Source organism: Dromaius novaehollandiae, chromosome 5 (assembly GCF_036370855.1).
Source record: "Dromaius novaehollandiae isolate bDroNov1 chromosome 5, bDroNov1.hap1, whole genome shotgun sequence".
Taxonomy (NCBI): Eukaryota; Metazoa; Chordata; class Aves; order Casuariiformes; family Dromaiidae; genus Dromaius; species Dromaius novaehollandiae.
Window position 1 is genome coordinate 25,686,308 of NC_088102.1, and position 14,804 is coordinate 25,701,111.

The window sequence follows — 14,804 nt, forward strand, 5'->3', positions numbered from 1 at the left end:
CTGGGTGCCTGCTGACCTTACATAAGCTTACTGCTTTAAGCAGGTGTTGAACATGGGAGTGGGTGACAAAACTGCATCACTGCAGCTGGGAATCTGATTTGACAAGATGTTGCCTGGCTACAGCCTCCCTAGCCAAAAGCTAATGATAGCCAAGGGATATGCAAAGCTTTTGAGGGATCACAACTTTTTTGCTCCTGTTAATTTGTTGCATAAATTCTGACCATTTCCAAGCTCTTGCTATTTCCAGCTGTTTTCCCTCCCTCTCTCTTGCTCTTTTGTCATTCTGCTGGCTGCACATCTGTCAAGGTTTATCTGCGAGTCCAACATGTGGCTCTGCTCCACAGCTGCTTGGCGCCATTGCTGGCCCCTGTCTGAGGAGGAGCAGACAGCTCCTCTGGGTGAAGGATGCTTTGTCAAGCTGAGCTTTCCACTAGCTTTCTGCAACATCAAAAACATTATTGCTTGGATCCCAGACCAGAGTGGAGGGACCAGGCCGAGCTCAGCTGTGCAGAAAAAGCAGCACAGGAGGAAAAAAAAAAATCACTCCTAACCTGGTGTGGCAGTCAATAGTTACTACTGTGTATAACGGGCCTAATGCTTCATGCCTTGAGATGAGGCCCCTGCTGTGCTGGATGCTGAGCCCTGCTCCAAACATTCCTCATCTATAGAAATCCCATAGCCAAAGGAGGGGAAACAGGATGAATTAATGTGCTAATTTTGCAGGTGTGGAAAGGAGGCACTAAGAACTGGAGGCATTAGCCAAGGTCACATAGTAAGTTTCTAGAAAGCTAGAGTCTCAACCTGTATCTTTGCCCTCTGCTTTAAACCCTAGATTTCTTGTCTGGCTGATTTATCATGCCTTAACTTGCCAGCAGGCCAAAGAGCGAGCTTCATGTGTCTCAGCTGTACCAGTTCTCTGACATCTGACTCATAGCTAAGTTAATTCATATACAGACAGCTCTGCGCCCAGATTTTCTTAGGCGTGATGTTGTCAGTATGTGCTTGCCCCTGCTGACCTTCCATCTTTGCCCCAAATGAGTAGGGAGTAGGCAGTGCAGGGACCTTTTTACTGTGAATGACATTTCAAAGGGAGCCTTGCATGGTTAGCTGCCTGGGGACAGGGAGGGCAAGTGCAGCCTGTATCTCAGGAAAGAATGTGGGATTTCATAGGAACGTGTTTATAGCAGCAGGGATCCCACTAATTGTTTGTTTGTTTTCAGGGCTCCTGCTCCAAGAATCTGCTTCTTGGAAAACACACAATAAAGCCCAGCTGGGCCCAGAACGAGCTGCTCCGGAAGGAGAAGACAGAGGCTGATAAAACCAGATGAGTTTGGCCAAAGCCCATAGAGCAGACCTGAACCACAAGGCTTGGCCTTCAGCTATAAAAATGGTTGTGATGGGCTGTAGGCCTTCAGTTAAAACTGAAGCTTTGGAAAGGGAAAAAAAAAAAAAGCAAAAAAACAAAAAAACACACCCTTTCAGGGAGAAATCAAGCAGTCTCCTTCCTGGCCTGCAGAAAGCCTCCCTTGTGTGCAATGCATCGCGCCCTCCCAGAGGTGTGTTGGTGGGGACAGCGTGTGACACAGCCACCAGGTTCTCTGTGCAAGAGTAAGAATTACAAGAGCTGCAGATTTTTTTCAGCAAGAGCCCTGCTGGCTTTAGCATGACTGCTGGTCTAAGAGGCACTCATGACAGGAATTGGTCTCCTGAGCCGTGCTTCAGTCCTGCGTGCTGAGATTCCCTCCTCACAGCTTGGTGCTCCTGCTCCTGGCCCCAGCTGCTGTCAGGCCGCCCCCTTCTCAGCTCTCATTTCACTGACACCCTTGCCCGACGCAGAACCACTCTGCAGCCTTGGGGATGCTGCAGTCATGCTGGGGCAACCCTGCCAAAAGTACCCACAAGCTGGGCCTAAGCAGCCCCATCACCACAGAAGAGGGATCCACACATTTGCAGTTGGAGGAGGACTGTCTCACCCTGCTTTCGCAGCAATGTGCAGACAGCTGCCCCTTGGAAACGCCCGAGATGAGCCCAGCTGGCCAGGTTTATCCCCACTTTGTTCCACGTCCTTGAAAGCATGTCAGCTAGTCTTTCCTCACTGCATGGAAAGCCAGCGGTAGGGATCCTAACCCTGCTCCCCACAGCCCCTGTGCGGCTCGACCACGGAGGAAGGACGGACGTGAGCTCGGCCCTGCGGCAGAGCGGGTCCAGCAGCGAGCAGCACCCGGCCACGCCGCTCCCCACCAGGTGGGACTGGCCAGGGAGGACACCAGCTGCTGAGGACAACCAGCATCAGATTTCAAAGCTTCGAGCGCGCTTACAAGATAGTGCTGCTGCTGGGGAATGTTTTTTTAGAGTAGCGAGGCGTAGAGGAGTAGTCTGAGGACACCTCAGCAACACAGAGTCTGTCCCCAGCGCAGATACCATGCCGGCAGTTGTCCCCTCTCCTGCGTGCAGGCCGTGGGTCATGCTTACAGGGACCAGAAGCAATAAGCTGTGCTTGTTTTTTAACCAGCCAGTGACTAAAGCCATCTGTGCAGATGGAGGCAGGCAGTGCCCAGAGCTCCCCGGCGTGCCTTGGCCTGCTGTTGCCTGGTCCACACCACCCTTGGCCTCGTCAAGCCACAGCGGTGACAGACAGCTGCGGACCTGACTGTCACCAAGCCGTTTCTCCAAAGGACACCAGGCACCCCACAAGCACCAGCCTGTGAGGGTGAGGGTCAAACGGGGCGCCGTGGCTCTGTGCCCCCACGGAGTCCCTCCACTTTCCCTCACCCCAGCCGTCACCCGGGATGTCCCTGATCCTGGCTCCCTGAATGAGCCTTTTCCCGCTGGCCACCACCTCTGTTTGCTTGACAACAGCAGGCACAAGGAAGGGCCTAAACCCATGTCCCGTCTCTTGGACAAGCCCTCGCTGCCTGGCCCGGGGGTGACGACCTGCCCAGGCCGCGGGTGTCCCGCGGGGAGGGCAGGGCAGCCCCAGCGCCGTGCTGGGCAAATGCTGCTGCCTCCTGTCCCGAGCAGGACGAGGCACTGCTGCTGGATTCGGAGGTGTTGGACACCATCTCCAGACATCGGGATGCTGGAGGATGGGGACGCTGCCGTGGCTGCCCCAGCCCCAGCCCCGATGAGCTGGGGGCAGCTATGTGCCGCCGTGGTGCAGGCAGCGGGCCAGGCCCCGGGAGGGAGAGCTCTGCTGGCAGCGGCCCCACCGCAGGGAGGCTTTAGCACTTGTCTTTTCAGCAAGCCTGGAAAGCGCAAGCTGGCACTGACACCACCGAGCTGTGTTTCCTCGGCAGCGGGAGGCTGTTCATAACCCCCTTTGGCAAACGAAATGCGCCTGCCTCATGACAGAGGTGCCACAGTGTCCCGGCCAGCCCCGTGTCACCCCAGTACAGCAGGACCCTCCATGGCTACTGGTGATGGGTGACTTGTGGCAGCTTGGCCACTGTGAGGTTTGGTTTGCGGTGATCGTGGTGGGAGCTGAGGCTGTGGCTGGCGAGGTGGCTGACGGGCGTCCAAACGGCTGGGAGAAAGCCCCACACGGCATCACAGCCTGTACACACGGTGGGACGTACCACAGAAAACAGGTTTAGAAGGGACCTTGAGAAATCGCATAGCCTACCTACCACCACGGGGACACGAGCAAATCATTCCTCACCCACGGGCCTCTCTCTCTCTCTCTCTCTCTCCCCTGAGCTTAAAGATCTCCGGTGATGGAGATGCCACAGTATCTTTCAGCGTTACTGTTCTTGCAGGAAGAAATATTTTGTTAACAGCTAACCTAAATCCTTCCTGCTTTATTTTAATACTATTACATCTTATCTGCAGTGGTCCCAGAAAGCATACTATTTCCTTATTTGCTCCTACCTCTCACGTATTTGCAGAATTTTACGATTGTGCTCTGTATTTCCCTCCTCCCTGCCCCTAGTCTTCTCTTCTCTAGACTAAACAAATGCAATGCTTTCATTCTTTCCTTATAAGCAGCATTTCTAGACCTCTGATCATTTTCATTGCTGGCCGCTGGACTTGCTTCAAGAAATTCACATCTTTCTTGACATATGGCGCCCCAAACTGAAGCCACAGGGTCTCATTGGAGGCTTTCATCATGCTGTATGGAAAGATCTCTTCATGAGGCCTACATAAAACAGCCTGTCCAGGCAGCTTTTGTTCTCTTCTATGAGGTTTTAAATTTATGTTCCTTTGAAAATTCACTCTAACCCACCCAGCTTAAACGTCTTTCACAAATGTGCTGCCAAGCCTGTTGTTTCTCCTCTTGCACACGTGTTACTGGTTGTTTCTGCCTCAGTGTAAAACTGCAATTCAATAAGGTCAAGTACACTTTTTTTCTGGACCACTTTCCCATTTGGTCAAGATTATTTTCAATTCTAAATTCATCTTCTAAGGGTTTTACAGCACTTCTGTTGCTGTGAATTATGTAAGATTTTTACATTATCAATTATGTAATTTTCTATACTGAAAAATACTGGCTTCAGTATGGGTCTATTAGGCCTTCCCTAATTTGCTAATAAAAATATCATAGGAAGCAGTGCCTGAAGTCTTAATAAAGCCCAGATACCCTGCCAAAGAAAGAAATTAGATAGACTTGATATGAGTCGCATGTGATATAATGGTGCTGATTGATTGTTTATTGCCTGGTTTTCTTGGTATTTACAAATTCAGTGATTGTATTTTTCAGTATTTTTCCACGAACTGACGTTAGAATCTCTGGTCTAACTCCCTTGGTCCTACTTCTCCTCTCTCTCTCCCCTCTGCCCCCTTCCCTCCCATCTTTCTTGAATTTTCAGATTGCTCCAGTTCTCCAAGCATGTCTCTTAGGGTAAACTGCCCCAAGCCCAGTCATGCTGGAAATATCCAACTACTTTTACCCTGGCTCTATTTGTATGTTCTTACCACACTGCCACTGAAGTAGGGTTGAGCTGACATTTCAAAGCAGTTTTTTATAATTACCTAGGTTAGGGGGTTTCAGCCTTTGATTTCTGGCCCCACTGTCCCTTTTGAAGGTTCACATATGTAAATAACTGTAAAGTATATTAGAAGGGTAAAATTAATCATATCATTGGTCCACCTAAACCAGCATCCAGTCCCTGACAGCAGTCAACAGCAGGTAAATAGGAAGGAAGAGTAAAGAGAAGAGCAAGTATGTGTTGCTGCTTCCCTGAAATAACCTAGTTGCCAGCATCTAGTAGCCAAGAGACTTCTTGGGCCAGATATGGTATTTATTCTGTTTAATAGCCATTGGTGGTTTTTGCCCTCCATGAATTTGTCCACTCCTGTTCTGAAACCATGTAAACTTTTAGCACCCACAACACCCATAGCTGTTCGTGAAATTCCCAGGTTCACTAAGTGTGTTCAAAGAACCATTAGCTTTGCTTGCTGTGACCCAGCTTTTTTCATTTGATGATTGCTCCTTACTTGTCCATCTGCCTCTTAACTGTGTAGCCATCTAGCATAGCACCACCTCTGACCTCCCATAACTGTGAAAAACTCACTGTTTACTTCACGCTCTGTTTCCTGTTTTCCTTAACCTTCATTTTCTTTAATTCACAAGACTTTCTCTCTTATCTGTTGTCAGTTTAGTTTCTTTAGGAGCTTTTGGGCAGGAATATTTATGAACTTGCTTTTCTTCCTCATCTTATATAGCCCTTCCCCCACCAAATAGCTGAGGGACTGCAAACTGTGTTCAGATCTCCTGATGCTTCCAAGTAAAACAAAGGTCTTGGGTTTCTCATTAGCATCTGTATGGCTGCACCAGATGTCAGCTTTAGATGAACAAGTGCAAAGCTTTGCAGAGAGCAGGCAGATGTTGCACAGGGACTTTTACTATCATGTAGCAACTTCAGGCTTGGATCGCCTTCACTAAGCAAACAGCAGAAGTACTGCAAGAGATTACCATGGCTGTGTCCAGTTAGAGTCAGCATATCCTGATACATTCAGCATCTCAGGCTAACTGCTAGTTCACAGTCCAATGTTTCAGCACAGGCTTTCCTTCGCCAGTGGTTTAATCCAATGCATTCTGATGTGAACAGCCAAAGCATGGCTACATATCCTGTTCTGCTGCTTTGGAGATGGTGATTTCCAGCTCAAGAGGCTGGGAGCCAGCTGGGACAGCACCAGCATAACTTACAGCAGTCAGTTTTGCTAGAAGATGTCTACCAGAGCTCTCAAACTGCCTGTGAGCAAAAGCCTGAGTTCGCACCACCCTGTGCATGGGGGCTGCTAGCAGAGGCCATAGCGTGTCCTATTAGAGTAGCAGCAGGATGCCCAAAGTAAACCCGTGTTTGTGATGAAAGGAAGGCAATTAAAATTCCACTTCAGCTGCCTTCCTGTCCCACTTCCTAACCTTCCAGCAGCAGGTGATTAGCACAGCCCACTTTCTGCTGCCCTCTGCTCAGCTATGCCAGAAGGTACTTCCCTGTCCGGGAGCACTGCTGCCACAGCGCGGCCAGCTGCTGCCACAGCTAGTAAAATACAAAGAATGATTCAGGTATCAACTTTGTCTCAAGTTAAATCAGAATAAGCTCGTTTTCTCTATTTTTAAATAACTTTGTTTTCCTTACATCAAAGCTCTTGTCTTATCTGTGGACAGATCTGCCAAGCCTGCTATTTAAGGTTTTCCATATTTGCCTAGCATTTCCCAAACAAAAACATACATGCATGCTGCAGAGTAATGCCAATGTGCTTGTATCACATTAGACTCCTGCAGTCTACCAGCTGCATACAGTAGCACACCTGTGCATAAGCATCTTGACAAAATACCTGTAGTGACTTTTCTAGCAAAAGAGGGAAATGTGGACATAGGGAAGCCCCACCATATTACTAGTACCTGGTCCTTCATACAACTTCAGTTTCAGCCATAGGTCAGCAGAGATAAATACACAATACAGAATTTAGTTTCATACCACGCTCTTGAACTCGGACACAAACCAAAACACAACAAAAGAACATTTTTTTCCACTGTGAGGGCATTAGAACATTATAACAGGCTGCCTAAAGAGGTTGTAGAGTCTCCATCCTCAGAAATATTCAAAAACCAATGAAACATGGTCTGGGGCAACCTGCTCTCACTGACCTTGCTTGAGCAAGTGAGTTAGTGAGCTCCAAAGGTCCCTTCCAACCCCAACTATTCTGTGATTCTGTAACTTTATGTTCATACACACTATACCATGAATAACCACTTTGGAATAATGATGGGAAAAGACTAGAAATGTTTTCCCTATTTTAATAAACAAATATACTTACTTGAGTCACCTTTTAAATAGGCACTGAAGTTCTTTTCCTGAGTCCTCCTCTGATGGCTATGATATGCCATTAAGAAGGAAAAAAAACAACCAAACAAAAACCCCCAGTTCTTACTCAGTAACATTACTTATAGTTAGCTAGAGCTGCTCTGCTGATTACCATGTACTATACTAGCAGAAAATGCAATGAATAGCTCATCCATCAAAGGCAGAATTGAGCACTCGAGTCTCCCTAGATGTTAAGCAGATTGGCATTTCCTCACTGGAAGTGTATCATCCCCAACCCCCCCTCCCCCCCCCCCCCCCCGCAAGAGGTTTAATCACCATAGAAGATATCTCCATGAACCGTACTAGCAGAAAAGAACAAGTGATTTTTCCCCTTCCTTAGCAGTAGGATGAACAGCTGAAGTGGGGTCAGCCAGGAATACTGCACTTTGTTTATTTTACAGGAACAAATCTCACCCCCACCAAGATCAGAGTTTGCTTTGGCCTGAAGCTCTTGGCCTGAAGCTCTTGGAGCTGACCCTGGACCCCACACCCTTACTAGAATACCCTCTTACAGGTACAAGTCTTCCTAGCTGTGGTTTGCTTATTTTCTTGGACATTCGGCAACTAAATGATGCACATTCTTGTAGGGCAGGCTTGCATGCCTAGCTCTACATCCTTTTATGCCTAAAAGGATGGTGTTGAAGAGGGGCATGTGCAAAAGAAGAGAAATCACTTGAACAAGGCCTTAGATTCCTTCAGAAATGGGAAGGGTTTGAAACATTTACCAACAGCAGATCAAAAGCAGAGAGAAAATGAGCAGCTGCTCAGACTGAAAACTGCATCAGGCTCATGCTCTCTACTCACCCAGAAGTGAGGAGTAAATCACATTGGGATCAACACACTTCGCTGATCCGTGTTTTTCCAGCCATACCCCTCCCTTAGTCTAGCCACCAATCCTGTGAACTCAAGCTGATCTGAACACACACATTTCATGGTGTTTTTTTTAAGTTAGGTTTATTTAGGAATAGAATTATGTACATGTAAGAGAACCCCCTGCAGCACGAGACATGCACAAAGCAGTGAGGGACTGAAAGTGGCACTGCTCAATGGCCTTCCTTATCATCCATCATCCCACTCTTCCCAGCAGAGGGCCAAGATTAGAAAGGGACAGGTCAGAAATTTATCAGTCCGTGCAGCAGTCTTTGAGCAGAGCCTTCCCAGCAATCAATGTTAAAACAAGCAGGCGCCATAACCAAATGTCTGTTTAATGCCCTCAAAGTAGTAGCGCTGCCAGCCTTGCTTTGTTCTTTCCTCCTCACTGGCAGGAATGCCCTTGCCTTCCAAGCACACTTCTGTCTCACCACCTTTGTCAGTGAAGTTCAAGGTAATTGTTGCAAAGTGCCCTGGAGGAACCAAAAGGTTAGCACAAAAAAATAGCACAAAAAAACCCCCCAAAACAAACAAAAACAATACTCTCCCGGTTCCTTCCCATAAGGATCTATTTATGACAGTGGCAGGTCTAGAGAGAGGAGAGGGCTCCCTTTTCATATGTCTCAAAGCAGTTGCAGCAGAGCAGGCTGCTACTTCGTTGTTCCTAATCCACCTGAGCGGTGGCTCATGGTGCTGACCCAGTCATTTGGGATATGAAGCTGGGATAAGATTGGTGCAGCTCCCAGAATGCTGCATGTGCCTTCCCACTCCCTCCTGATCGCTAGCTGGAGTGCAGTGTGGTAAAAAGAACTGAAATTCTTTGAACACAGGCAAGGGCTGCAATATCATAGTCCACTTTTGGACTACTTACCAGCTGGCCAAGATTTAAATCTCCATTTCATAGTAAGTTGCTTCTCAGGGACCTAGGAAAGAAATTACTGAGGACTAGTATTTCTTGCAAACCCTGCAATCTTTAATAGAAAAGAACTAAAACTGTGCCTGATCTGAATCCTTATAATCACTTGAAAAACATGAAAAATAGTATCTTAAAGGTGACTTTCCTTTCCACCCTTTTACCAGAAAGCCAGGCCAGGCTAGACCTGAAGCACATATGTCAAGGGCTTAGAGAAAAGTTGTCTCAGATTCAGACTGCAGTGTACAACCCACAGAATAGGGGAGCAAGTTCTGAATATTGTACATAATGTTCAGTTATTACATACTGCTATAAGGAAGCCACTGAGACTAGTTCCTGACACAGAGTCTTAAACAGTGATGCAATGTCTCTGTTCAGAAGACTTAAGTGGCATGAGGGTTATAGTGGAAAAGAGTCAGTCACTGCTTCTGAGCTCCACTCCCTGCCCCCACAATTAAATAAAAAAATAATTTAAAAACACACACAAAAACAACAACCCACACACAATAACAGGGCAGATGAAGGACTAGAAGCCAGATTTTTCGCCCCAAGCTAATATCTTGTACATTAACTCATTGTCTCCTAGCAATAAGGAGACCTTCAGTAGCTGCAATGATTATATATAATGATTTGGCACCAGGGAGGGATTCAGGATTACTGAATTGAATGACTGTTACAGAATAGACACATCAAGAACTAACATGCTCCTTCCCAAGCAAGATACAGCTGCACTGGCTAGTACTTACTAGGTCAACAAACTCTCCTGTGACACTGCCATCCAGCAACTGAAACTTGCCTCCTTTATCAGCCTCCAAGGCTGCTTGTGCGTGGGTGAAAGCTTGGACCATCTGCAAAGAATTCAGGAGGAGACCTGTATTACTTGACATTATTTGATTACAAACTTGTTGCTTAATGCCTCCCACCCAACTACAAAAGTTCCACAACTTCTGGAAGAGCAGGAAAGTCCATAATGTAAGGTCTTTATCAAAAAGAGACAAAAACCCGTCCCAGCCAGGAAAGCAAAGTTAGAGCCACTACAGTGGCATTTCGCTTGCCAAGGGAAAAGAAACCCTAGCTCCTTAACCACACAGTAGTGTGCAGGGAGGAATCTATTCCTTAAGTAGCATTTCTCTGGCTTTGAGACTGCCTAACCTTAAAAGGAACAAACAAACCCACCAAAACTGTAAGTCACAAGAGATCTGATCACATGCAGAAAGGGATGCATCTACAGACAGGTGCTGAGAACCACCTGAAACTGGCTTCTGGCTGGCATTAACCCACTCATTTTCAACACGGTGAAACGGTTGTTCAAAGCTTGTATGTGCACCTTTTTTTACAGGCCAGCTTTCTTATTCCACTCTCATGCATCATAAGTGTCCTACAGAACACCTTTTCTTAGGTACAGCCTTCTCTGTGCAAAGAACCGCTGTTCTCAGAATAATCATAGACTTACCTCCTGAGTAACAAATACCCGGTAGAGTTCCTCAGGAGATGTTAAGAAAGTGTCTTTCAAGCTGATCTTACATGTAGGAATCTTGACTCCTATGGATTTGGACTGCGATGTTGCTGTACTGCTGCTAGCAGCGGTCTAACAAAACAACGAACAGCACTGAAGCACACATTCCCCACCACCACCACACCTCAACAAGCAATCACACATCCAAGAGAGAAACAAAGATCCTACAGAAAAACGTAATTACACCATACTGGAGAGTATAAAGCAGATTTAACACACTAATTAAAAAATATCACATGCTGCAAATGGAAACACTCAGACCTGCACCACAGATTGCAAATATACACTCTATATTCATATATATGAATATATATCCTATAAACAGAACAAGTCATTGTCATAAACCCCAGTATCTTATATGCTATATATATCTTCAGATATCCCCAAAACACATTTTTATAGTTTTGTTTACCTTGCGGTCTTCTGCTTTAGGCGCCACCTGAGGTGTTGTTTCCATATGCTCACCATTCATTGTGGGCAAAATCATGCCCTGGGTGAACTCTGGAAAGACAGGAGAGTGCCCATGAAACTAATAAAAGATCAAATAAACCTTTTAACTGATCTTTGAAACACACTCAGAAAGGGATTTTTGGTTTCTCCCCACATCTTTAAACCAGTTAAAAAGAAAATAAATCATGCCTCATTTTACAAGCAATCAATTCTTTTGCCCTCACTGCTCTCCACTGACAGCTATAGTAAAACCTGACTACATAAACAGTTAGGAACTTCCTTCCTATTTCCAGCCTAGATATACTTACTGCTCTGTTACACATGTTGCTCTCATACCAATATCAGCCTTATACTTCACTTGTTTTTCCTCTTCCACTCTCTAATATAAATAGCAATCACATCTCAAATACTTCTTTTTTTTTTTTTTTTAATTTTGCTGGTCTAAAGAAACCAAGCTCTTTCATTTCTTTTTAGATGGGCTCTCCATCTTTCAGATCATTGTAGTGCAGAAAAGAAGTTGCTTCTGACTCCATCTTCAATTTGTCTTTTTTGACAACAGATGCCAGGGCTCTGCACAGAATTCCAGGTTAGATCTCACCAGTGCATTATACAGCAGCACAAGTACTTTCGCAACTCCACTAGAAGCTTCAGCCTCTTTCGTCATCACATTTGCTTTTTTTTTTTTTTTTCCTCCCCTCTCAGCTCTATCAGTTCTGCCTTGGCCAATTATAAAATACTTTGGTCCTTTTCCATCCTCTTCAGCTGTTCAAACTGGCAAAATTACATCATACAGCAGAATTTTATTAAAATGTGCACTACATCCCTCCAGCCCACAAGATCATATGGTTCTTTCTGAATAATATTCTCATCTTCCACTGGGAGACAGCACCTCCCAACTTGAGCATTAAAATGCTTTAAGAAACCTAGGTGTACAGAAATTTGATCCTGGAAAAGCAGTGAACAGTGATATTTGTAATGAGCAAAACTTCAATATCTAATGTGTATGGTGTAAAATTGGTAAGTAGATATAAGAAGCATCTCTAGTGTTCCCAGCCTGTACTAGAAAGCAAAGCAGAACTCAGCCAGAGCATACTGATTTAACTCCAACTGCTGGAACCAAGGAGACTTATCTTCTAAAAAATAATTTTGTTCCCAATGCTAAGACAGCTCATTCAATGACACCAAAACTTGCAGAGCAACTTCAAACTGTCAGTTTTTCTCAAATCCAAATAGCACTAGATGCATCCTGTCTTATAAGTGTGGCAGAAGAGAAAAGCAACAAAAACTAGTAAACCAGAAAACTAGATAGGAAACACCATCTTCCTAGAAAGCAAGCCAGCCAAAGGCCAGATTGTGCCACATGCAGTAACCAATACTCTGTGTTACTGTGGCAGCAAATACATGTTTCACTGGCATCATTTCCTCTATCACTAGGCTTCAGTGCACGAATGACATGCTCAGTTTTAAAACACGTATCAGAAAACACTGCTTATTATTGGATTATCACTGAAGACAATGTTTTGTGGCTGTGCTAGAGGATCTAAAGACAGAAGTGCTTCCCATCAAACACTAACTTTTTTCAAAAGAGACAGAAAGATAACAACTGTCACTTAGACACCTTCCTATTGAGATGAAGTGAGGAACTGCTATTCCCTCCTCTCTTTTCTCCAAGCCTTTATTTAGCACTAGCCCATAGAGGTCCCAAAACACTTCTCCCTCTCACTTCATACCTGTTTTGAGAGTGCTGATGTAAGTTTTCATTGCATCTCTTATTTTTTTTGTACCCTCTTGCTTCATCAGTGTCTTCAAGTTGCTGTCAGGCTCATCTTTAGCAAGGCTGACAAGGATCTAAACCAAAAAGACAAGTACTAGTTGACAGAACCACACTTACACAGTCCTTTTAGTAATCGATTCAACATCACAGTTAGGCTTTGGCCTAAGCTTTCACAAGAAGCTGTGCAGTTTTAGTCTTTCATTTCATCTACTGCTAGCCCATTATAAATTATACACCTAGCCAAATTCTTTCACATGCTATAGATCCCATATATCTACAAGACAGAAATTTATTTGGTAACAATAGAACATGGGTTTAAGCAGTTCCTAACACTAAAAAGGCCCTCTACAATTGTTTTAAAATATAACATGGAAATATTAACACTCTAAGAACTCAGTAAACAGCAGTACAGTCAGTAATATTAGCTAATAGCTTACCTCAACTTCATCAATGTCATTTTCATCTGAGAGATTAGGAATCTCCACGTACCCTTTATACTTCACTCCTGTCTTTGAGGTACCTGCAACAGCAGTGATGTTGTTGAGATTAGCGTTCCTTACTCTGGTTGTTCCAAGACCAAGCTTGTATTGTATCACAAGAAAATTACTTTTCTTTATCATTATTTCCTAGATGACATAAGTGTCCTTAATTCTATACTTGAACCTGGCTGTGAAACAGGAGACAAGAACATCACTCACCGGTCCATGCCAGCTTAATAGCCCATTCATAGAAGAAGATAAGTTTCCCTTTGCGGTTGTTAATGGAGGCTTCGCCATCTAGTTTGCTCACTTCGGTCACCTCGCAGGCCCCTTCCTCACCCTCTACCCTGACAGGCAGGAGGAGAGTTTTAAGCCGTTCTGTGGACCAGTTGGAGGCATCCCGCTCTGTCCTGCGAAAAGAGAGGAGTGTAGGGGGAAGAGTGTGAAGATCTGGGAGAGGTCATGATACCCATTTATACAGGGATTACCCGGGCATCTGCCAAGTCCATCCCTCCCTCCCTCCAACACTCAACATACACAGGGCAAGGCAGGCAGGCAGAAGGGGGCACACACACCCATCCCTGGGACCCCCTCTGGCCTAAACACACACACACACACACACACACACACACACACACACACACACAGCAGCGGGGTGGTGGGGAGCAGGGAATGACACGATGACAGATACTTATCCTCGGGACCCCCTCTCCCCCCCAAACACGCACAGAGCCGCAGGTGGTGGGGGACAGCCCCCCCCCGGGACCGCTGCCCCCCAAACACGCACACACACGGAGCGGTGGCCTCCCTGCAACGCCGGCCTGCTCCCCCCCCAACATACACACGTGGTGGGGGGTGGAAAGAGGGCCCTCCCCCACACACCACCCAGAGCCCTGCCCCCAAGCACACACTCACGGGTGCGGAGGGCCTTCCCCGGGGCACCGGGCCGGGCTCTCCCCGGCCAGGGAGGGCCCCAGCTCCCCAGCCCGGGCGCACCAGGCCCCGCCGCGCCCCCGCCGCTCACCAGTGCCAGTTGTTGACGTTGGTGGCGTCCGCCCGCTGCTCGACGATCCAGCGCGGGTCTCCCTCTCCCCACTTGGCCATCGGGACCACCGCTGCCCTGCCCGCCGCCTCCGCACCGACCGCCCGTGGAAACTGCTAGAACCGCCGGCCGCCGCGCCACCTCCCGGCTTCCGTCACCGGCACGGTCCCTTCCGGCGCCCTTCCCCCGCCCGGCCGGGCCCTGCCTCCCGGGTTCCACGCCGCCGCAAGACAGCGCTTCCCCGCTCCGCCCACGCGGCTCCAGCAGCTCCTGGAGCCGGTCCCCTACGGCCAGGCCGCCACGGCCGTCCCTAGCGCTCACTGCCCGGTACCGGCGGCGCCGCCCGTAGCAACCGACCCAGACACCGCAGCGCCCCGCGCAGCCTGCTGGGACTTGCTGTAGTCCGGCCCCGGCGGGCGGGGCGGCGGAGCGCGCAGGGCATGTCGGTACTCG

The 14,804-nt window shown here is 47.2% G+C and overlaps 1 protein-coding gene across 1 annotated transcript; it reads right to left on the minus strand.

Moving 5' to 3' along the window:
* Window positions 1-8,347: 8,347 nt before the first annotated feature.
* Window positions 8,348-14,774, minus strand: AHSA1 (activator of HSP90 ATPase activity 1). The gene is made up of 9 exons (XM_026120428.2): window positions 14,334-14,774; window positions 13,529-13,719; window positions 13,268-13,350; window positions 12,787-12,904; window positions 11,019-11,107; window positions 10,544-10,678; window positions 9,837-9,938; window positions 9,049-9,100; window positions 8,348-8,650 (listed from the first exon to the last, which is right to left on the minus strand). Exons 1-9 carry the CDS (start codon window positions 14,411-14,413, stop codon window positions 8,478-8,480), a joined length of 1,023 nt encoding a protein of 340 aa, XP_025976213.2. The 5' UTR covers window positions 14,414-14,774; the 3' UTR covers window positions 8,348-8,477.
* Between the last annotated feature and the right edge of the window lie 30 nt (window positions 14,775-14,804).

Coding starts and splice junctions, on each gene's coding strand:
- AHSA1 (XM_026120428.2), bottom strand. CDS start 14,413: ATGGCCAAGTGGGGAGAGGGAGACCCGCGCTGGATCGTCGAGCAGCGG. Junction 13,720..14,333: donor AACGTCAACAACTGGCACTG/GTGAGCGGCGGG, acceptor CTCTTTTCGCAG/GACAGAGCGGGATGCCTCCA. Junction 11,108..12,786: donor CATCAGCACTCTCAAAACAG/GTATGAAGTGAG, acceptor CTGTCTTTCCAG/AGTTCACCCAGGGCATGATT.